Below are 24,039 nucleotides of genomic sequence, written 5' to 3' on the forward strand. Positions count from 1 at the left end.
TGCAGAATTCCATTTGAACGCCTTCACTGTATTGTGTCTTAGAGAGATGGCGAAATATTATGGTTGTATTTTCTAAGATATTCTTGACTACATGAAGGACCCACCACTGTATTTTGCAAACCTCACCTAGTTTCATTTTGGGATTTTATATATAGTAATATTTTTTAGTATGTGAGAGGAGCCCTCCACTACTGTTTCTTCTATGAATTTTGATGGCTTTTCTCTTTCTTCTTGGTCCTTCCTCATCTCCAGAACTCTAATATGATCCCTTTCTGTGATTACTGGGAAATTTAATGGTGGGGCTTAAATGTCTCTGCTATTCTCAGGAAGTTTGAGTCTTGCCTGGGTGTTGCAGATGTACAGCACCATTTATTGATCCCAGGCCTGTCCTATATTTTGGTGAAGCGGGGGCAGTTTAATTACAATATAGGATTTCACCCTTAATTTTTAATTTCCTGCTGGTTTACGTGACAGCCTTAACGTTGCATAAACGCAATCCCATGTGACTCCCTGGAGCTCAGGCAGCCATCCTGGAGTGCTACAGCAGGGGCTGGCAGTGGCTGGCAGGGGATCTGCCCAGCACCTTCCCTCCCCCTCTGGTTTGTGTACCCGGGGTGCTTTTGGTGTCACCCTGAGGGCTTTGGGCTTGGATGGGCCAGGAGGGAAGCACAACATGCAGGGAAGGGCTGAGCAGGGATGACACTGTGGTAGGAAGGGAAGCATGCCCCTCTGGGGCAACGCACCTTAGCCAAAAAGCTGCAGCACCTGAGCTCAAGCATGTGTCATGCAAACCACAGGACTCTACAGCTCATGAGAATGGCTGTTGTCTTCTGTTGAGTTTTTTTTTATTTCTCACTGGCAAAATTGCTAACCTTCTCACCTCATCAGCGTCAGCAGCTGTATATGTAAAAGGTAGAGTACACAGGCATGCAGTGAACAGAATCAGAGCATGAGCATTTACTTCTCTTGTCTCTTGTCCATGGGAAAGCTGCTGTGAAATGTGAAACCTCTGACAACCTTGACTGTTGTAGTCAAGGTCAAATGAGCACTAAATATCCTAAGACTTCAGCACGTGAAGCTTGTCTTGGTTTCTGTGGTCCTGGAGAGTGAGAACAGGATCAGACAGCTGTTTCACACCATGGGTACACATCCTGTCATTGCTCACGTTTCACATTAACAGTGCCAATCTAGGCATTGGTTAGTTTCTTGGGTTTGGAGTTGGTTTTGTTTGGGTTTTTTGTTTGGTTGGACTTGGGGTTTTTCATGACACTGTGTTATGGTATAGCTGGTACAATATCTGACAATATCTTACCTGATTAGGATGTTATTCCAGTTCACCTCTTTCTTTGCAATCAATAGGAGCAGCCTGGCATGTTAGATATATTTTTATCTTCACTTTTCCTTTTAGTGAAATGGATAACTATTTACAGAAAACCTTCCTGCAGAAAAAGAAATTTACATCTTGGTTCAAAGACAGAGTCCCTAGGAAAAATAATGATTTTTTTTTTCTCCCCCCATTTTTGAAATCACAGCTGCTTCTTTCAGGGCACTGGGTCACTAATTGACTACAAGCTTCACAAATGTTGTTTGTCCTCCCCCCACAGGGCATACAAAACCATTGAGGAAGATGACTTGAAGTTTCCCCTTATATATGGAGAAGGCAAGAAGGTGGGCACATTTGCTTTCCTCGGACCAAAGGAAGAAGGAATTCTGTGCTGTTTGCCATTCAGTTTAGCCCATGGCTGTCCAGTGTTTTCCACTCAGTATCTCTTTATTTTATCGTTTTGACAGCTTGAAAGAATATCTTGGTTCTGTCATAAATCAGTCTCATGTCTGGGGGGTAGTGGGGAGAGCTCAACATAGTAATAACCGTTTTACAGCAGTCATTTGTTGTTTAGTTTGCTTTTGTTTTTCTTTCATTGTAAATAGGCTACAATGAGAGTGTCGTAAGTAATTGACTTTAAATGTTCCTGTTTCATTGTAAAATATAGCTAGAACAAAGCAGGGAGATATTTAATAGTGCTCTGAGATGCAAAACTCTAATTTAGGAAGAGGAGGGATCAGGGCAGGATTTGTAAAGTATAACACCTTTGACACTAGCTGAAAAAGATAAGGTTATGTGAACTCACTGTTGAATTTTTCTGACGTGTGAAGGCTGATAGTTGAAAGGGAGAAACGCTGTTCTGTTTGTTATGCTTTGTTTTCAGCTCTGTGATTAAGAACAGTGAGATCGTTAGTGTTGGTCCCAGCAAGCTTAGCTGGATGCAGCAGTAGGATCAATATAAGGATGCAGTGGTGTCAGTTTGCTGATATTGGTATGCTTGCTGTGTTTCTTAATAGTGCTCCTCTGCTGCATTGGGTTCTTATCTCAATGCAAAAATAGATGCTTTTCAAAATTAGTCCATGTTTTGAAGGTTCAGACCTGCAGCTTATCTCTGAATTTTGTTAGGTTTATAATTATTTGCAAGATGTTTCATGCACATCTTTTTAATTTACTTTCTTATGGCTCTGTGGAGCCAGGAGTCACTGAGGCAAAATGATTCTGAGCCAGTTGCTCACTATTAGTGATGCTGAGCTCCCTTGCTCAGAAGCTGCTGTGGCTGAGCCTGAGTTTGGGGGAAGTGATCTGCAGAGCTCAGAGAGCAGGGTTCCCTGGGAGGCTGAATGGCTGCTCAGTCTTTGGAGCAGATTTAATGAAGGAGAGCCCAGAACCTCTTGGGACACCACTCATGTCACAGAGAAAGGTGCTGGGGGAAGGATGTGGCAGATGTGAGGGAACTGCAGACCTGCTGTAGAGTGACTCTCCCTAGAAGAGGGCACTGTGGTCAGTGCTGCTGTCACGTGTGTCTTCAGCAATTTAAGGTGCCTTTGGCACTTTTCCCTGGTAAAGGGGATATACAACAATATGTCAATAGGAAAATAACAGATTCATTATGTGAATAGTTGAGCTCCTTGTCCTCTTTGTAAAACCTATACTAACAGTACAATTTGCTGAAGGAATGCTCTCACAGACTGGTGTGGACAGTGAGGTGACTGGGTAAGGTTTCTGTAGACCCAGTACCTTAGAGATGGTGAGTGGGATGTGGATGAAAACAAAGCTTAATAAGGAGGAAAATGGAGATGGCTTGAGTGTGAAAAGTTTGACGTTGTTTTGCTGTGTTAAATCTAGTGTTTCTGGGAGAGGAAAGGGCATTCATCTCTAACTGTAGCAGTTAGGGAAGCAGAGTAGGAATATTATCTCATTCTTTATTGACACAGTCCATGTAACAAGATTTTATCCCACTGCTTTTCTTTATCTCCAGGCTCGGGTTATGGCAACAATTGGAGTGACTCGAGGACTGGGAGACCATGACCTGAAAGTGCACGACTCCAATATATACATCAAACCTTTTCTGTCCTCATCTCCTGAGGTAAAACAGCCAAGGTTCAACTATCTGATTTGTGAGAGGGAAATAAATTTACTTAGTGTGTTTATTTGTTCTTCTCAAATCATCTCTTCTGACTGTAATCCAGTCCAGGTAACATGGTGCCCTTTCTGAAGGTGCAGCATGATAGTAACACCCACATAGTAGGAACTAAGTTCATAGTAGATTCTAAGTTCCCCAGCTGTGTGCTAATTGCTCCACATCCCTGTGCTATGGTTATTCCAAAGCCTTGCCATTCAGTGTGACAGACACCCATCTCTCCCTCCACCTTCATGTGCTGCAGCTCCCATAAAGGCCTAGATCATGCTGCCTTCACAGAAGATGTAAATCCCTGTACTGCAGAAGGGATGTCCTCCACAGCAGTATAGTATCCTGCTTTACACGGAGGATACCAGATCAACTCTCAAGCAGGAAAATTCCAAGAGTCATAGGAAGAGTAATTCATGCTTCCATCTGTATGCCCCTTAACCTTCAGTTCTTTTGATAGTTTTGTGCTAATACCAAATAATGACACTGTGCATTCCCAAATGATGGTGTTATGAGGAGACTCTGTGGTATTTGGGTTAGGGTAGTTTTAAATGCCTCCTTCATTTTGAATGGTCTCATCACAAGCAATTCCACCCACTTTTTGACCACTGGAGACCTTGCAGTGAAGGATATCAAGCCTTCCAAAGGGATTTAAATGTATTTGTTAACAAGGAACATGCAAGCCTTGCTTTTTTTTTTCTCCCATTGTAACTGCATTCCTCCTGTTCCTACATCAAGGAACAGATGTCACATATTTTTCATAAAATATTAAGCACGGGCAAGCTATCTGATGACAGCACAAAAAGAGGCAGCTTTGCTTCCATGGCCCAAATGCTGAAAACTGTCCATTGTCAACTGGATTGCCAAAGTTTTAACCATACCCAGTATTTGACCTTGAATTTGTTGCTTGCTATAGCAGTATGAGAGAATGAAATCACACAAATAACATCATACTGCTAGGAAGAAACCAAATTATAAAATAAACCTTGCTTATAAGATCTCCAAGGCAAATTTGTCATGAATGCTTCAGGCTGCTCAAAGAATCACCAATAAAAGTATCAACAAAAGCAGGTTCAATATTAAAATGAAAGCACGACAAAGTTTGTTGGCAGGCTTCACTCTACTACTTACTAGATTGTTAGAACACACAGAGAAAAAATTGGACTGAAATCCAAAACCAATCAAGTTGAAACTAAAGTTAGCCAAAAATTATGTATGTGGGAGCTGGGGACAAAAAACTTATGGGTAAGGAAGAAGGATGAGGGAAAGGTTAAGGATAAAAAGGAATAAGGGAGACCCTCCTTTTGAGTCACAAGGTTCAGAGTAGACCCCCTTGCCAAATTTTTCCCCAGACTTGACCACCGGTTTAGGCCTAAAGGTTTTAAAAAACCTTAATCAATAGCTGAATTTAAACAATTTAACAGAAGATTCTACAGAATTTACTGTAAGCACAACAGTAACTTTCTTATAGGCTTAACTTACAAATCTAACATATTTAAGAATTTAGCAGAGCAACATTCCTAGTACCTTTGTTGTGTTATATTTACTCTCGTAGGTACACAGACCTAAAAGAGTATGTACACTCCCTGCTGTGGTCCAGGAGAACTCAAAGGCTCTCACTTGGACCCACTGTTTATAGAGTTGCACAAAAGTTGGTTTTAGCCATATTAATTTTCCATTCTGGCTGCAATTTGGGTGATAACTTTCTCTGAAAGTTTGGTAACTTTGTTAGGATGTTGTTCCATTTGAGTTGTTATCCAGGTAAGAATAAGTTTCCAAGGCTGTTTGAAAAATGCCAGGGGCTTGTTAGACAGCACAAGTTCCTGGGAGCAGATAGTGTTTCTGATAAGCTTGAGAGAAGCTCAGCCCAGGTGCTGCTCATCAAGGCCAAGGCCTGACAGCATTTCTGAGATGATAGTCTGGCCTGAGGAGAGGCAGGGAGGAAGGATGCACCACCACAATCCACCCCACAACTAAAGGCGATCTGGCTTACTCCACAGAGTGTTGATGTCATCCCCTCTTGCCTCCATGCCTATAAACAGAGATATAAAATTTATGTATATTTATATTTATTATATATAAATTATATGTAAAATTCCAATTATAAAAATAAAAATTTTAGAAGTGCTGAGAGAACCCAGCCCTGAAGAAAAGAGGGAAATCTACAGATAGCTCCTTCTTCATGTTTCCTTGCTATCGTGTACTTTCTCCCTTTGAATGTGTGGTGTCCCTCACTTGAGACCTGCTCCTGTTCTCCTTGGCCAGGCAGGCAGGAGCTCTGCCCTCATCACTGTGATGGATTTAATGCCAGAAAAATGATGCAATTCCACCTATTTATTTCTCTTTCTGGCTTGCTGAGACTCAGTGTTTCTGGGGTACGTAATGGCTGCAGCACAACATCCCAGCAATTTCATCTCTGCCAATTGCTGCCGCAGTGTTTGTGTGTGTCTATAAACCAAAGCTTCTCATGGGCTTTTCTGATTTGTGGGGAATGTGTCTGTACATGTTCAAATTCTGGAATGTGGCATCCAGTTCGTATGCTAGCCACGTTTCTGGATCTCTTAACTGCTTTGCAAAAGGGAAGCAAAATTGGCTTTGTTTCTACATCCTCTTCACAGCTAAATTCAGCAGAAATGTATGAGGGCAGGAGGAGGAAAGACAGAGCACCAGCCACCTTAATTTAGAGATATTGGCAAAAAACCCCTGAGTATTATTAGGAAGGTAGCATATGCTCCAACTTGCTTTCTATTGCATCTCCTCCTCTTAATCATCTCTTGCTTCTCTTCCCAGAGAGAGCTCCAGTGCTTTAACTCCTCATGTTTTTCCCTGACTTGTTCTGTCCAAACATGGGCAGCGCACCTTGCACAGAAACCGGCATTAAGAAACAACATCTTTATTCTGCCACCTGGGAGGCTTGGCATTTGGAAGTGAAGGCGGTGGTGTCAGGCAGCAGTCATATTTGGTCCCTGTGCAACACTGGATTCTGAATTGTTTATATAGAGGTAGGGAAGCACAGTGTGTGGTTTCCAGACCTGGAAAAGAGGAGGCACAGGAAATTAAGGCACAGAGTGAGTCGTGATAGAGGGAAGATCCAAGTCCTCTGGCTCCCGTTTCTGTGCCGTAATTGTAGTGTTCTTTCTCGAGTAAGGGGCGGTGTGGTGAGTTTTCTGAACATTTTACTTCCAGTGTGACAAAGTTCTGGTGTGCCATATCCACCAAAATTTAGCTCAAGGAAAGGTAAACATCCCTGAGACTACATCCAGAAATAGGCATATAATAGTAATTTGAGGGTGGTGTGAAATGATACTTTGACAGAGTGCCAGGCTATGGGAGGAAAAGTCATGCAGCCAAGACTGACAAATGTAATCAGTATTCACTGGCTCAGCTGTTATGAGACCAGATTTGGAGGACTTCTGCAGGTTGGTGAGCTCTAGAGATTTGAACCTTTTATAATGAACTGGAGTAGCACAAAGCAGGCAAGCCATGGCTGAGGCTCTCTGGCATGGAATTAAATATTTATTTTTCATAATGGAACAGTTAATTTGAAAGCTTTCAGCAGGAAATTCTGCTTTTCAAAACTTAGAGCTGCCTTGTTGCAGATGAAAGGCAGAATTTTATCCCGAAATTTTTTGAATGGCATCTCAGATATTTGGTGGGGAAAGATGTGGCTCTGATGGCAGCTTTTGGCCCTTGCCAGCAAGGCACCCAAAGCCAGCCATCAGAGTAAATGATACGAAGGTAATGAAGAAAAGTTTTGTTATTCCAGTGTGCATAAAATCTTTCTGACAACTCCACAAATATGTCCAAGGAGACCATTTTAGATTCGTATCTGCCTTTTGGAGAAATCCTCAGGAATTACACCATCCCAAGGAACAAATAAGGCAAATACATAGAGAAGCACAGTATAATCAAAGGGAGTTAAAGTGGCTTCAGGAAGCAAACATCACACTTAAGAGGCTTCAGGTCCTTGAGGTTATGTCGACAAGAGAATTAAAATAATAATAATAATAATTAAAAATACAGTTTATGCTCTTGCATGAACTTTGATTCCTCAGAACATTTGAGAAACTGTTGTGCATCACAGGTTATTAATATAAAAGATAAGAAGCTACAGACAAAGTGGAAAGTTGGCACAGTCTACTGGAAATAGGCTAACGGGCAGGAAACAAAGGGTGGCAGTAAAAAGCTAAAAGGAGATTAATTGGTGAATGCTGCAGGGAGCAGTGTTGGGACCCACTTTTTATTATTTACATATAAATTACATGGAGAGTGGTATTGAAAGATCTCATCATTTGCCAGGAAAGCTGCACTGGATAACACTGTGTATAAAAGGGATGATACAATTAAGAAAGGGCTTAATTTATTGAAGTAGCCGGGTTGATCAATAGTGCAGGGAGTGAATGCAGGCTGTTGTTCAGCTGGAATTCCCTGAGGCCAGCTGCTGAGGAGCACCTCAGGTGGCTGCAGGCTCACATGTCACTGTTGTGAGCGGTTTTCCAGCCGCAGGGACTCGCCGTGGCTGCCTCTTAAAAACAAGCGTGGCCAGTGAGGCACAGCACCTTGGCAGGGCTGCCGTGCTCCTTCGCAGCAGCCAAAGGCTGGGTTTGTCTGGTGGGTAGATCTGTTTGAAATGTAAATAAAAACCAGCCCACCAGTTTGTTCATTGCTTGCCCAGAGCAGTTTTCTCAGTGTTCTTGACTGCATGTAGGTAATATATAATATGAGAAACAAGTACCTGGATTGAAGAAGAACATTATTTGACAAACTGCGTACTGCATGTTCAGAAAGATGTGTATGACTATGGGCTCTGGTGGTGTGTATCCACTGTTACCTGTCAGCAGATCTGTAAGTACTTGTCAGGTTAAGCAGTATTATTCTATCTGTAGGATATAAGGGTAACCCTTATATTGCTGTGGCTTGATGGTTGGCTGTGCTGCTGAGGTTCTTCTGCTTGTTCCTTACAGTTTTTACATTTTCTGGTTGCTGATGTCAGGTTCAGCTAGTTAACAGGTCAGCTACTTTACATCAATAAGACATCAGCAGATGGGAGAAGTATAGTGACTGAACTTGGCTTCTTCCAGAGCTGCCCTGATATTCCAGAGAGATTAATTTAAATGAGTGAGAAACTCATTCTTCACACAAGAAGGGATTGGTGGGCTGGAGGGAGTTGCTGAGAGGGCTCTCAGGACATCATGGGAGGCCAAGGACACAAATTCAATTCTGCAGCGATGTCTGGCTACAGAAGCAGCAATTCACAAGGAAAAGACTATAAAGATTCAAGATGGCATTGTTAGGAAATTTGTCAAGGGTGCTGCACCAGTTAAGGAAACATCTGCATTGCCAGTCATTGTCCAGCCAGCTGTCACCTGAAGGAGCAGGGTTCTGCAATGTGTGAGCAGCTTTGCGCAAACTTGTGTCACAGACAGAACTTTCCTTAAATGTCACGCTTTACTTCTCTGAAATACAGCTACAGGAAGGAGGCAGTCATTGGGAATGTTTACTTTGGAATCTAAAAAAATTAAATAGTAATTTTCATTGCAATCATTGAACTGCTTTTATTCATGTAAGATTTAAAGGGCCATGGGTTCATTCCTGTTGCAGGCACTTAGGTAATTCCCTGGATGTCTCCTCATACTTCAAAACTGTGGCATATCATACTCTTACCTTTTTTTGTACAGTGTGGAGTGTGCTGTGGGTGCTGCACAGTGTGGTATGTGTGTGGAGTGGGTGTTCAGTGAGCCCTGCTGGGCTGAGCTTCCATTCCACGTGCCCTGGTGGTGCTGCCCAGCATGTGTGCCTCCAGGAGCTCTGCTGTCACCCTGCTCCAAGCCAGCTGAAGCCACTGGGTGCTCCTGCAAGAGACCCTCATTGACCCAAGAAAGAACTAGAACAAAGGTGCTGGCAGAAGAATGAAGGGTTAGGAGCTGGTTACTTTCTGCACCTGGACGAGGCAGTCTGTGAACATAACCTGACCCTGCAATAGACTGGACAGCTCTAACTCTTTTTTGTCAGAAACATATTAGGGTCACTTACAGCTGTATTTTAGAAATCCAAGGCAAGACACAAAGAAAGGACTTAAGGTAACTGGAAGGCAGATAAAACTGCATTTCATTAAATGTTTTGTTGCCTGCCCTACTGGTCCTTATATGCAACAATTTTGCATCAGTTGCCCCAAGCTTGTCCCCTGTAACCTTGGTACTCTCTTTTCCTTAGCCTGAGGTCTAGCCGAACACCTCACCGTCCTCTGTGTCTTTTCTGACATCTAGTTTCTTCTCAACATATGCCTTTTTGCTGGAGGTGCCCACTTCACAAAGCTTGTCCTTTTAGAAAGTACCCTACCTTCTTCCTAGATTACACAATAAATCAGGGAATGCATTTTCTTTTTCTTGTTCCCCTAAAACAAAACATATTCTTGATAAAATGGTCTCTTCTTGATCTTGCTCATGGACTGCCTGCAGGTAGCTTTGAAAATTTTCTCATCCATCCCAGTGCCACTCCTCAGTCAGACAAAATGGTTGATTTCAGGAGAATTCCAATCAGTGATGCATGGTTTTGCTTTCCACCTTCTTCCCCACCTAAGCTGCAAAAATGGATCCTGTGATGTAATGTGTTTTTTGCCTCAGTTGGGATATGTTTTTCCCAGCACAGATGTTTGAAGCTTGGTTAGCCCTACCAGGGTCCTGGTGCTGAGTGATCCCTGAGCATTAACTGTGATGCTTTCTCAAGTATTTGCTGGTCCCCAGGAGATCTGACCAAAACACGTGCTGTATATTGATGGTTGTGTTGGCCAACTCAGCCTCCATGCTCCAGTGATTTCTGAGTTGCAACTGTGACCTGTTAAGGCTGAAATAAATTCTGAGAGACAGGGACTATGACAGCTACTGATTTCTGTACAGTAAGCTTGAGATGAGAGCTGTGCTGCATATAGGGGTCTTTTCTATATTCCCACTCAAGTCTGAATAAGCAGATATGCTCTAATGAAGAGAGTATCTTGCCTTGAATTTAATCCTCTCCAAAGTCCTTATTCAGCTGCTACCTTAGATAATGAAGTGAAGGTTACATTTTACAAATGACCTTCTTGTGCTTTAGAGTGAAAGGCAAACTGGTAAGGATTAGCAGTCAGATCTAGGTGATTTTTAAATTTTTTTTTCTCTGTGGTACTGGTTGCAGTCCCATAAAAGCATAATTACATTAAAAGGTCCAGGCATTTTATATGCATTGCCTGCTCCATGGCTCCTGAGGGGAGAGTGCACCATGAGGGAGAATAAAACAGCTCATATTTTCTTGTTATGCCCAGTGCTTGTCCTGACTAACTGCTGTTAGTGAAGTCCAGGGCTGGAGCAGGTGCATGATGAGGTGCACCGTTTCTGAATTTCAGTATAGGTGATCCTTCCCTCCTGTCTGCCTTACTGTAGTTGCTGCAGTTCTTTCAAACTGTGACTGTTGCTGTGGTAATTAAAATGCTCTCTAATGGCTCCCCATTACAACCTGGGAATTGCAGGCATTTCTCAGCTGGAGTACAGCATGTGCTGGAAGGGGAGTTACACCAAGCTAAAGGCTTGCTTTAAAACACTTTCTATGGCCTTTGCTTGCATTCTGACACAGCTGATGGCCCTGCAGAAACCCCCACCTTGACTGCCTCCACCACTCTCAGCCTCTCTGGGAAGAGGATGGTGGAAGTTGTTTTAAAAGGCAGGGTGTGAAGAGGTGCCAGCAGTGATCAGCCTGACTAGGGCTGCAGACAGACAAATTGAAGTCAGCGGGTATTTTAATAGTGCAAATAAGCTTCACTTTTGTGCAGATCCTGAATTGGTCTGTAGCTGCTGAAATCCTTACAGATACATGTGACTGAGCAGTTTCTCTGCATTTCATGGAACCACTCACTTGCTCAGGCCAAACTCGAGTGCAGCAGCTGCCTCAGGTTTAGAAAAGTGAATGCAGTGCTGGCTGTCACACAGGCACTTCCAAACATGCAATCTGGCAGGCTTAAATGGATCAGGACAAATAGTGAAAACAATTATTTGTGAATATTTTATTAGAAAATATCAAAAATTCATCAAATAAATTATTCAGCTTCCATATGACTAGTCCTGCCAATGATAGGGAGGAGCTGCATGCACTGAAGCCAGGCTTGGGTGGGGGAGGCTTCAAGTGCTTCTGGCATCAGACAGCAGAGAGCCTTAGAGCCTGGTTTGGAACACTTGATCCATCCTGTCTGGGGTTAGCACCTCAGCAACGCTGAGCTGCAGCAGGAAGGGCTGCATTGAGACAGGCTCCACCAGTGCCATGGGAGGTTAGGTCAGTGCCCTGGCTGCACCTGATAAACTCACAGCCAAACTCCACAATGTTTCACAAACAGGTCTGACAATCACCTCCTTCATGAATGTGCCTTGGGTGTTTTTCTTTTAGGTGCGAGTGTATGACCTCCTGCAGTACGAGCATGGGCCGGATGATGTCCTGATCCTAGCTACTGACGGACTCTGGGATGTGCTGTTAAATGAAGAAGTGGCAGAAGCTGTCACTAACTTTCTACCGAACTGTGACCCTGATGATCCCCACAGGTTCGTGCTTATCCCCCATTTTCTAGCTTCTCCATAGAAGAGCACTTTCTGGTAACATGTTTTCATAGAAAGTATGATATGAATAACATTTGGGAAATATGCAACACTTACAAGAAGACATTTTATAGGTTGGATGGAGCCTCTACAGCAGATGTGAGCAGTTGGAGCAGGGGCTGGCTCTTTTATAACTCAGAAATGCCTGCCTTCAAAGGAGTAGGTGTGGGATGACAGTATCATGGCATGGGATCCATTTTGTTTGCTGTATGAGGTCCTGTGAAAACTGTAGGAGGCTGGGGTCTGGAAGAACATGGCAACAAGTCTCTCGCCTGGACAATGCATAACACTAAAGATTGTTTCTCAGAAGGACATCCTCAACATCTCCCTCTCTCTCACTGTGTATGTACATAAATACTGCACACTGTGGTTCCCTCTCATTCCTAGTCTTGGTGTGACCTTTAAACCCACCTTCCATAAAGGATGCTCAGTGCTACCAGCTGCAGGATTGGTGTGGTGACAAAACAGGTGGAATGTCTGACTTGTATTTCATTTAATTAGATCCTGCTTCATTTCTTCATTTTAATCTACCTCATGCTCTTCCTTTTTCTACCTTTATCACATCTTAGATTATCAGTTTCTGTCCTTAAAACATACCATCACGTGAACAAACAAGTTCCCAAACAACCATCTAGAGGCTTTCTGCCTTGAGTTTGTCCATAGGTTTGTCTGCTACTGAGTTCAGTGTCACTGTGAATTAAAACATTGTGCCAGAGATCAGAAGTCTCTTGTTTGTAAATGGGACTGTGAAAGTGGAAAGAGCTTTATTTGTTCTTAGGGACTGTTCAGGAAGGGAAGTGTGTGTTGCTAGTGAATTTAGGGCCATCTACCATTTTGTTCTGCCCTCACCCTTGGCTGAGAGCAGGAAAGAGAGATTTTACACATCCCCAGTTGGTCTGTGGAAAGTGGAGTTTCAGAAACAGCTAAGACTGATCTCAAAATGCTTGCTGTTTCTCATATTTCTAAGTGGTCATCTTCACAGGGTCAGCCCTGTTCATCAACAGACAAGGTAACTGGGTATGGACACCTTGACAGTGACTTGGGTTTTAAAGGGAGAACACCTTCAAAATGACTCAACAGCAGTATTTTCTTGCTCTGACACTTAAAAATATGGAATGCAAAAGCAGGTTTTGCTGCAATTATCAGGAGAATGGAAGATTGATGATTATCATGAAGCTGCAACTACAATATTTTGACTTTGCCCATCTCCTTATGCCAAAGATGAGGTGTATGAATGACACCCCCAGGCCATCTCTACTTCAGCAGACATGCAGCTGTCTGCCCTTTCTCTGGGAGGAGATCAGACAGGATCAGCTAAGGGCACTTCCAGGGCATCAGGCCGAGTGCAATGCAGATATGCCATTAATTTAAAGTAGAAGGAGATTCCCTATCCAGTCGACTTTCAGTTATTCCCTAACACCATTCAGAAAAGCTGTGGTGCTTTTGTTCTCATTCCTTCACCCTTGAGATTCTTGCAGAGGCACCTGGTAATAACATGCAATACCTCTGTCCTGCTCTGTCTCCATTCTCATCTGGTATTTAGGAAAGGTTGGCCCTGCCTTCCATCCTCACCAGTCCCATCTGTTGAGAATATAGTCAGGGTGCGTTGGGTCTCTTTTGTTCCTTTTGGTCTTTACTAAGGTGATGGTGATGGCCACCATGATTGCTGCAGTAGGAAGCAGGATTCTTCAACCTTTTTAACTTCTTAGATGAGTTATTTCATCCGTTATAGAACACTCAGAGCAATGAGAGACACTAAAGGAAAATTGTATTTTCTTTGTTTTGATTTAGATTTTCTCCTACTGGTTTAGTAATTGTGGGGGATTAGTCACTGTTTGTGGCAGCGTGAGTACCACACATTCGAGAGCTAAGCCTGCTGTTTATAACTTAGAACAAACACATTTATTGCTGTTTGACCTACTGGTCTTTGAATGGACATCTGAATTGTAAATAAATTTGTTCCTTTAAGCAACTTTGTGCCAGATCGTTTAGAGGCTTACAGATAGTGATGGCAAGACATTTCTCATGGCAGCATGCAAAAGGTAATTAGAGCAGTCTCTCATATAGTTTACAATGATATTTATGAAAATTACCTTTGTGGGATTGCTCTTGCTGCTTGGTTATAAAGAATATTTAAAGGTTTTAAAGTACTATGTGAGAGGTTCTTTGTAATTATTTCACAGTGGTCTAAATGAGGTATAACTAATGAATTTACTGTAGCATTCCAGCTCAAGCTGTGGAGCTGCCTTCATTCCTCTCACTAGTCAGTGACAGAAAAATCTCCTTTGCTGTATTATAAATGTTATGTTTAAAGGAAATGTTATCCCAGAAAATGTCAGGTTCTGTGATGGGTGCAGTGACATAATCTGTGGTGAGGTGATCACCTGAAAATGTAATATCTCTAGGGATGTAGAAAAATTGTCAGAATGTAAGAGACTTGCACCCTGGGTTTGGCAATGCTATGGTCTTCAGGAGAACCAACCTGTGGAGCAGCCTCTGGATCCATCTGACCCCATAGCCTACTTATTTCCTGACAGGAGCATATTAGAAAGGAAAAGAGAAAAAAAAAAGCCTAGAGAGGATTTTAGAGCTGCAGAGTACTTATCTGTTACATAATTAGCTCCTTGCGGGACCAATATCCCTCCCATTTGAATTAGAAGTCACTTTATAGGCTGATGGGTAAGAGCTTACAGCCCCCAGCAATGCTCTTGGGACTCTCTCCTGGTGGTACTTACTGTGAGTATTTTTTGCCCACAAAAAAAACATTTCTGAATTCTGTCAAACATAGCATGTGCCTGGACATCTCCAAGTGCAGCGAGAGCAAAGTCCTCAGGTCTCTCTTCATCCAGCCATGCAGATGCAGCCTCAGGGCATTTGGGCACTCATTTGTTTAGAGAACAATTCCTGTGGGAGGGCTGTGGTGGAGTGAAGAGGCTGGGATGGAGCAGGATTTCTTAGACAGTTCATTTCTCCTGGGTCTTGTGGCAGATGAGCATTTCGGGGCTCCTAGCAAAGGACAGGTGGCAGTGCCACTGCTGCTGTCCATACATCAGCTCTCTGAAAAGGTATGAAGATGGAGAACTGTGACTTTTGCCAACTTCCTTCAGCTGCATCTATGTCCTTGGGAATCTTTTACTTCTCATCCTTCTTTTTGTCATTTCTTGTCCCCCTGTTTTCCTTCTCACTAGAGATTTATGAGGATGCTGAGGAGCTCCTCCACCTCTGCTGGGTGTGAGGAGATAAGAAGCTGCTCAGACAGCAGCACGATTCCCCCACTGTCACCATTTCTCCTTCAGTACTTTCAGTGATCAATGCAGAAAGCTTTGGCATAAGAAAGAAACCTCCATATATTTATTCTTAAAACACAAAAGTTGTATTCCAGCAAGGCTATTCATTAGGAGGAAGTGGATACTTTAAAACTACTTCAGCAGTTCTCTAATGCTGTCTCGACAGCTGAATCCCAATTTCATAGCACTGGAGAATAAAACATTCAGTAATGGACTGCAGCTACTATTCATCTCCAGGTACAAGAGACTCACCCTATCTCTTCTAGTGCCAAGTTGAACAGCTTTGCTTCAATTCAGTTCTACACAGGAGAGGAATACTTTACTTCACTACTGCCTTCACCTGTTCCTTTTTTCTTTGCTTCATTGTGCTGGTTTTCTTGAGTATTTCACAGTTTGTCTACAAGAGAATTTCGTGTTTATTAAAATTCCGTTTTTTAATCTTCCCCTCTCCAAACATTCAGCAGCAAAAGCCAAATACAATCAAAAGCAATACTCACTCTTTTGTACTCCTTAGATGTGGAGAGTCCTTGTTAATTAGAAAAAGCAGGAAGGCAAAGTTTTCTTGCAGAATGATGGGTGTTTCTTTCTTAAATTCTGACAATAGCTGAGAAATCTTTGGGAAATATGTTCTTGCCAGAATTCACTCAGCATCAGACATGCTGTGAATAAATATTTCAGTTTCTTGCTTGCCACGTGGAGTCCTTTTGTTCCTTAGCCCTGCATCTGATTTGAGAACTGAGGAGTGCAAGTATGTATGTTTGGGTTTTTTTCCCTTAGAAAACACAATTTCATGTTGCATTGGGACAGTAAGGGCAGTGCTTCTTCTTACATCCTGATGTTCTAGCTCAAGGTTGTGGCACAGACTGATCTCAGTGCATGTGTGTTTGCAAGCATGTGGGTTAGACTTCATGTCTTTTGGCCCTTCTTTTACTGCTAAAGTAAATTATTTGTCAAGACTAGTGAGGCCTGGAAATTTTATCCCTCAGTACCATCAGGAACAGTGGGTGCATTGCAGCTGCACAACATTACTTGAGTTTGTCATCAGACCTTTTGAGTAGTTAGTCGTTGGCTCATTTACTTTGAAGAAATCTTTCTAGTAGAGCATCTTGATTCAAAGGAGTCCTCAGAGTTCAAGGCATCAAAACTCTAGGCACAAAACATGACTGGATTTTTTTTTTTTCTTCTTTTATCCCCAGAGACTGAGTAAAGTCTCTATGATGGAAATTACAACTTAATAAGGAATTCTATGGTGAAAAGTTCTAAGGTTAGAAGAATCCTAGGTAATTGATAAACCTAAACACACGCACACAGTGCTTCTGATCAACAGAAATATTGTTCTTTCCCTTTCTACAGATGAGATCTAGGCAAATAATTTCTGGTCAAGGATCCTCCCTAGAAAAGAGGGTACTGAAATGCAAATCCTTCTTGTCCTTTCTGGTTTTGGAAACACAGAGGTGTGCTTTAGTTCTGAAGGCCTATGTGTCTGCCTTCATAGAGCCCTGCATCATCCTGGAGGTTGATACTTATACTTTTAATAAAAACCATGCAGACTAGGTTTTTTTCTTGTCGCTCTTTAAACTATTCAGTTAATTTTAATTATCAAATCACAGAGAAGCTTGCCTCCACCCAATCAAATGCAAAACCTCTTGGCCAGGTGTTGGGCTGACAAAGTAAAACACATGACAGTAGCTATTCACCCATAATGAGATTTCTTTCAGAGGAAACTCTAAGTGAGTACACAGATGTGTTGATGTAGTAACAGCAGGTAAAGCAGTAAGGAAGAACATGAGAGCACTGTCTATGCACCTTTTGGACTCTGGCACCCTTCTGCCCCTAGGCAGCATGTGGTAGTTTTTCAGGACAGAAAAATAACTCCCATAAATCCTATGCCACTCAGCCCAGCACAGGCTGGAAGTTTTGAAGCAATGTGAAACTTTGTATTTCACTAAATTAAGCACTTGACCACTCACATTCGTGCAGTTTTCACTGAACTCATAAATGTGAAAGAGCTGTGGGACTCTGTTAATCTAATCATATTAACTGTAAGTTTCCTTTTCCACTTTCAGAATAAAAGATATTTAAAAGTCATTCCTATGGTCAAGAAAACAGACAAGTTGGTCCTAAAGTGAAATTTGGATTTTATTTTTATGCTCTATTACTTGTTGTCAAATTGCTTTCTTCGTTACAGCTCATTTCTGAAGTAGTTGAGCCATATTTACCTTCAGGGGTGTCAGTGAACAAGTGTGTAGTTTTCAACAAGTAGTGTTATTGGGGTCCTCAATTCTTCAGACTGCTACTAGAAAGCCAATTTGTTAAGGCAAGCATGTTTAATATTTTTCTGAAGATTGGTGAAGCCAGGCACTTAGAATAGCCAGTGACTTTTGATCAAGTGGTGCCTGTCAAATAGCTTTACATTCTTATTCGGGAACTGTCACTGAACTGGAGGGAGTTGCTTTGTGCATATGCCATGGTTTGTGTTTCTCCTGCCTGCTTGTACAACACTGGGAAGCATATCTTGGTGGGTCACAGCATCAGGTCTGGCAGGCAGCAGGCTGTGCAAGCCCAGGTGCTCACGGAGGCCTTCGTCCCTGGGTGCTCTGCGCCCTGTCCGCAGGTACACGCTGGCGGCGCAGGACCTGGTGATGCGGGCGCGGGGCGTGCTCAAGGACCGCGGCTGGCGGATATCCAACGACAGGCTGGGCTCCGGGGACGACATCTCCGTCTACGTCATCCCTCTGATCCACGGCAACAAGCAGTCCTGAAAGGAGCGCCAGGAGCGGTCACAGGACGGGGATCTTTCTGGGAAGGGCCTGAAAGAGACAAGAGGTTTTTGGTGGTCTGACCAGGACACTTCCAGTTGATATAATCTAGTCAAAACTAATGCTGGAGGGGTGTTTTTCTGCCCAGAAGGTAGGGTTCTGCACATATACTGTATATGATTAAAGATAACCCTTAAGATTCCAGTTTCCCTACAGAAGCGGTTTTGGTGCTTAACAGGAATGGGATTTAAATGCTGCTAGCATATTATGAATTCTGTCATCCCTCTAGGTGGGGTGGGGAATTAATTTTTTTCTCAGTTTACCATGTAGCTTGGAAGAGCCATTTCAGTTGTGAAAGTAGACGTGGGTGTCAGAAGCCAAGGAGGCTCCTGAAATCTACCCCCAAATATTCAGAAGGGGGCTTGGGTCACATCTCATTTAAGAATATAGATATACATATATGAGACTCAAGAGTTTTCTTTCAGAAAGTTGTATTCATGACTTATCTATGGGCAACTTCAAACTTGTGTAATCCTTTGAGCCCCCATTTTCCTCTCTTGTCTCTTCTTCAGTAGACTATACCTCCTGTATTTTAGTAGGAAAACTGAAATTGGTTTCAGTGTAACTATGCCTGTTTACTGCAGCTAAAAACAGTCACCTGCAAAGTTTTCCAGGAGAAATAGGTCACAGTCCTGTATGGCAGAATTTATTCTGGGGTGAGGAGTTACTTGTCAAGATTTCTTGTTGTGTGTATACCATGATTATACAGAGCATGCAAACTCAGCTTTATGTGATGTTTACCTGGAGGCTGGGGTTTCTTTGGGATCAGAGATTTACATTCATTGAATGGTTCTGCCTGCTTTATCCTGTTGAAAGGATCCCTGACCATAAAATTTTTGCATCAGTTGAGATTTAGTAAATTTGTTTGGGCTCCTGAGTGTGTTTTCAGTTGGACTTCTATTTGAAGTAGTGGTATTGTTCTCATGAGCAATTTGGATACACAGATAGTGATCTATTTCAAAGGTGTTTCAGTTCTTCCTGCCTCGTTTATTATTCAGTACACCTTCGCCTACTCTCCTGTGGTGATCAGAAAGGGACAGCTTAAAACTTTCTGTCCTCTTGGCACTGAGAATTGTACTCAAGGATCACAAGATGACTGTGGTAGATACAAGCCCTTGGCTTGCTTCAGCTCTTTTCTTAGCAGTGATAATTCAAATAAAGAAAATCTGTGTAAATATTTTTGACATGAAAGCAGTAGCCCAGGAGAGAAACAAGTGAGCAAGTCTGCTGTGTAACCTGGCTGCCCAGTCCATGCAGGCAGCTCTCTTCACTGATAGGAATTTAAGAGAAAACAAAATCAGAAAGTTCTAGCATACAGGCGGGTATATTGGCTGGGGAACCAGCTCCCACCTGATTTGTGCCCAGACCACATTGGTGTGGAGCTGCTCATCTGGTTTGTACTTCTTCAGTAAGAACAAAGACAGGGAGCTGACATCACTGTAGGGCACTGACTAGGGAGCTCACAAAGGTTGTGTCCTTTCCAAAAGAGAAGGAGATGCTGTGTCCTTTGCAGGCTCTCTCCTGGGCAAGTGTGGCCCAGTGCTTGCCAGTTCTGTAATTTGTGATGTGCTGTGTAAACACGGCGCAGCCCGAGTGTGCTGCAGCTGCCCAGATGCTGGACTTGACTGCATCTGAAAGTACAGTTTGGTGGATTTAAACTACTCTTGCTGCACATCTCTAGACCCAGAAGAGTCTCAGGAGGGAAGCAGGCAATGTGGAGAGTGGAACAGCTCAAACATTGCAGCAAGTTGCGTGATTCTGGCCTGAAAACTGCACTATGAGTTCCCCAGTGCCTCATGTGATAAAGCTGTACAGAACATGGATGTTTTACATTCTAGGGCTTCAGCATAAATCAGTGGCATATCTGATTATGTCTTTTTGTGCTTTTTTCCTGATTTTTTTTCTCTTTACCTCTTTTTCTGTGTGCATCTGGGTGAAAAGAGAGGCTTGGAGTCTAGAATATTTTTCACATGACCCCTCATACATTTTAAAGTTTAAGCAAGAGATCTTCTCTTGCACTTTCTTTTTGGCCTAATAAACTTATAATCATGCTTTTCAAGCTCTATGTAACTCCTGTTGTCTCCTCACAAATGCAGTTGTGTAGTCCTCTAGCAATTCAGATCCTCTTTGACAAACAAATTAGTGCTGACAAAGCAAACAGCAAAGATGCTGGTGCTTGCTGGTACCAACTGCAAGCCCAGGTCAAATATTTCAGTGTTGATGCACTGCTGGTCTTCGTCTGGTCACATGGCGTCAACACACATACCAGTTGCTGTAAAACCACTGAGTTCCACCAATGTGATGGAAATAGATTTCCAGTAGCATTTGCCAAAATTTGAAAGTGAAATTTCAATGGCAATGGAAAAGGCACCTTCTCATTCAGGGGTGTTTTTAAATGTGCCCCTGAAGAGATAGGTTAGCAGACTGCATGTCTTGGTGGCAGCAAACTGGCCGGTGACTTCTCAGAGCATGATCTGGTGGGCTGGGGAATCAGCCTGCATGGTGTTTGTTGTTCATCTGAGGCATTGCCATCAGTCAGGAGCTTCTCTGCAGCAGCTGGGCCCAGGTTGAGTTATGTTCATTGTCAGCCCCTCTCCCAGAAAGGGCAGAAATACAGTATCAACAATATCAACAATTAGTATCAATTAATGATTCTGAGAACTTTAATAAAAGATTTTATCCTTAGATGTATATGACTGAAACTATGCCATGACACTTTTTGTTTTGCTTTTTTGGAAAGTACCTGTTACATATTTAGGTGCTTGCCTCCCAGGAGTGTCTGGCACATCTCTGATCCATGCATTAGTACTTGGGCTTTCACTTATACCTGCTTTCAGTAGGAGGTACTTGCATACCTGAGCTGGGGTCTGGTGCTCTGCTTCAAGGCATGGTGTTAATACATGTAAACACCTCAGGCTCACAGAAACAGAAGGCAGAAGTCATCTGTTGGGGAGGTATTCTTATTGAGGAGAAGCAAGAATAATTAAAAGCACTTCAAATTCCCTTCAAAGGCTGAATTACTTTGCATTACACAGCATTAGGAAAGACTGATGGCAGGGAGGATTCCTGGTGCACAATGCCATTTTTCAGATGCAGGATGGGCACTGCCATGTTCAGACTTGCAGCTGCTCTAGGGCTCAGTGAAGCTCCTAAGTTATGAGCAGACACCTTGTGTCCTCAAACTGGAGCAAGTTAGGTACTAAGTCCAAATTTTAGAACCCTGGCATGTCATCTTAGCTACTGCCTGATGCTGGCAGTGCTCTGGCTTTTTGCCAGTCAAGTTCCCTCAGTATCCAAAACTGCCACAGCCTCAGCAGCAAGGAACCTGAGTCTCAGTTACATCTGCATTCATATTGCTATTGCACATAGTGCTCTGCCTTGCCTGTGCTTAGAAAGTTGGGCAAATTCTTGTCCTTCCTTGGATAATGGCAAGGAAAGGTGCCAGTAAAGGAGTTTTGTTAGCTGCAGTGTAGCACTGTCTTCTGCTGCCGAGTCCAGTCCCATTTCTAGAAACTCAAAACCAAGAAGCTTTTACCATACTCCCAGAAATACTGTTGCAGAAAGTAGAACAGCCATTTCAGATGTTTTTCTCTTGCACTACAGGCTAAAATTTTCTTTCTTTAATTTTATTAAGAAGGTGGTTAGAAATTTAATTTACACCAGATTATGTAACACACAATCATCTTTTGGTGCATTAAGACAATAATGCTTCCTTCATGAACACAAAAGTGTATTGTCTGAGAGGGCTGCTCTTTAGTGGCCTCACACTGGAGATTTTTTTTTTTTTAATAAATTCTAAGAAACAACAGGGCTAACAGACTAAATGAAAAGTGGTCAGAATGTGCTGTTAATAGTGGATTTCCATTTGCAGTTACTTCTGTGTAGAAATATGACAAGAAGTTTTGTGAGGTACTGTCAGCTCTGTCCCTCCAGGATATTTCTGAAGAACTGCTCTTGATGTTTGGGCAGATTTTGGCTCTGAACTTCTGCCAGGTTTATAAAGAACACTACATGCTTCGAGCAAATCTGCTGTGTTTCTTCCAGCCTTGTTTTCCTTTTATTTTACATTTTATGTACTAATACTTTCAGCATTTTTCTATCAAACATGAATGGCAAACTGTGTGAAACTGTTGTTCCTCTCAGACATTTTAGGTATGTGAGTAGTTTTCCTCCATGTGTCCTAGATGAAGACTCAGTGATGTGGCTGTCATAGAGAGAGTGACTAAATGATGCTGTGACTGTGCTGCTGTATTTCTACCTGTGATGTACTTGAAGGAGGATGCCCTTCTCCACCTCCATGCTTGTTCTGTTTTCTTCTTTTTTTTTTAATCCATTGCTGTTGATGTTCTTTCATAGGTGTCTAATTTTGATATTTTTTTTTAAGACCTTGCCATATTTATCTTTCCTTCAATGGGCATTTCACTTAATATCTTGAGATCTGTACAACTGTCTAGGGTTTATATGTCCTGAAGAAAGGAAGGACCTGCTGGAGGAAGATGTTTTGGACCAATGTACTTCTGCTTTGTGACTGTGAAATGTTAATCTTTTTGTAACCTAAGAACAAAAAATGTTTAGTAAAGGGATATATTTTGTGTTTTTTGAAACTTTTCAGTGCAATGAACAAAAGAGGAGGATACTGAAGAAGTGTATGTGCAAAGTTTTAAAATAAAATTTTAAATTATATATTATATAATCCATCTAGATGTATAGTCATTTTTATTCTGCCTTTGTCATGAACATTTCCTGAGTCTCTTTATGTGTATTACTAATTGTGCAATGCAGACAAGTAGCACACTGCTTTACAAGGGAATTGATGACTCACTGACAAAAAGTCTGACTCTTGAGTTAGGGAAGTAAATTCCTTTGAGGTGGATTAGTGGATGGGTTGATCTGGAAGAGTTCAGCTGTAGGGTTGCTGTGAGAGCTTTTTGCTGCCATCAGATCACGATTCATCACTCAGACTGCCAGTTGCCATGTTCTGACTCAGTGAAGAGCTGTGCAAAGTGATCCAGTACCAGCTCTCTGAAGCATTGGATGTAATTTTGGAAATGACAGCATAGTTGGACGAAGTTTTCCCTCATCCTCAGTTCCTTAGGATTCACTGTCTTAAACTCTGTTCTGAGTTTATATTTGAGTAAGGGTGAATTCATGGGTTGCACTGAAGCAAGCTCTCAGGGTTATTTAGTAACCAAAGTTGCTTTTGCAGGTACTGAAATTGCAGGAACTGACGCTGGCCTTGCCCTGTGCCAGCACAGCCATGGGCAGTGGGTTGCCAGCAAGAGAATGAGAGCTGGGCATGTACCTACTCATTATATTTTGAAATATTGCATTGTAGCACAAGTGGTTCTCCTGCTTCCTGTTTCACCTCATGCTTAGTAGAAGAGCACTGAAAACATCTGTTCTAGTGCTACTGTGGTTTTAAATGTTGCACCTGCCCCTTGTGTTATCCACTGAGCACAGTGGAGAGTGCAGAGAGAGGCAATGTGTTACTTTCTCTCACTCTTGCTTCATTACTCTTCCCTTAAGTCCTACAGTTTATTACTGCAGTCCGACCTCAGTGTCAAGTTTAAAATTGCTGTGCAAATAAAACTTCAGCACAGCTTTGCCTGGCTTGCTGGTGTCAGCTGAATAATAAGCGCTGGTAGCATGCAGTGACAGGGAACTGTTGCACACCAACTGAACCTAAAGGACCTTATTCCACATCATTCTTTTGCATTTCCTATGCCATAAATTGTAAAAGCTTGTAGATCAAGTAAGGCTTCTTATTTTAATTTTTTTTAGGTGATTCACACAACTTAAAATTTGGACATCAGTTTCCATAATTCATGTAGGCAATAAGTCAAGTGCTTTGCCAAATAATCCATTC

The 24,039-nt window shown here is 42.4% G+C and overlaps 1 protein-coding gene across 1 annotated transcript in view; it reads left to right on the plus strand.

Moving 5' to 3' along the window:
* The window catches only part of PPM1H (protein phosphatase, Mg2+/Mn2+ dependent 1H), a 129,635-nt gene extending 106,814 nt beyond the window's left edge, over positions 1 to 22,821 (plus strand). Inside the window, exons 7-10 of the mRNA XM_058804808.1 lie at positions 1,605 to 1,668; positions 3,303 to 3,410; positions 11,862 to 12,013; positions 17,969 to 22,821. Of these exons, the coding sequence (XP_058660791.1) occupies positions 1,605 to 1,668; positions 3,303 to 3,410; positions 11,862 to 12,013; positions 17,969 to 18,116 (472 nt within the window). The 3' untranslated portion in view covers positions 18,117 to 22,821. The remainder of the gene's footprint in view (positions 1 to 1,604; positions 1,669 to 3,302; positions 3,411 to 11,861; positions 12,014 to 17,968) is intronic.
* Positions 22,822 to 24,039: the final 1,218 nt, after the last annotated feature.

This window comes from Ammospiza caudacuta, chromosome 5 (genome assembly GCF_027887145.1).
Source record: "Ammospiza caudacuta isolate bAmmCau1 chromosome 5, bAmmCau1.pri, whole genome shotgun sequence".
Taxonomy (NCBI): domain Eukaryota; kingdom Metazoa; phylum Chordata; class Aves; order Passeriformes; family Passerellidae; genus Ammospiza; species Ammospiza caudacuta.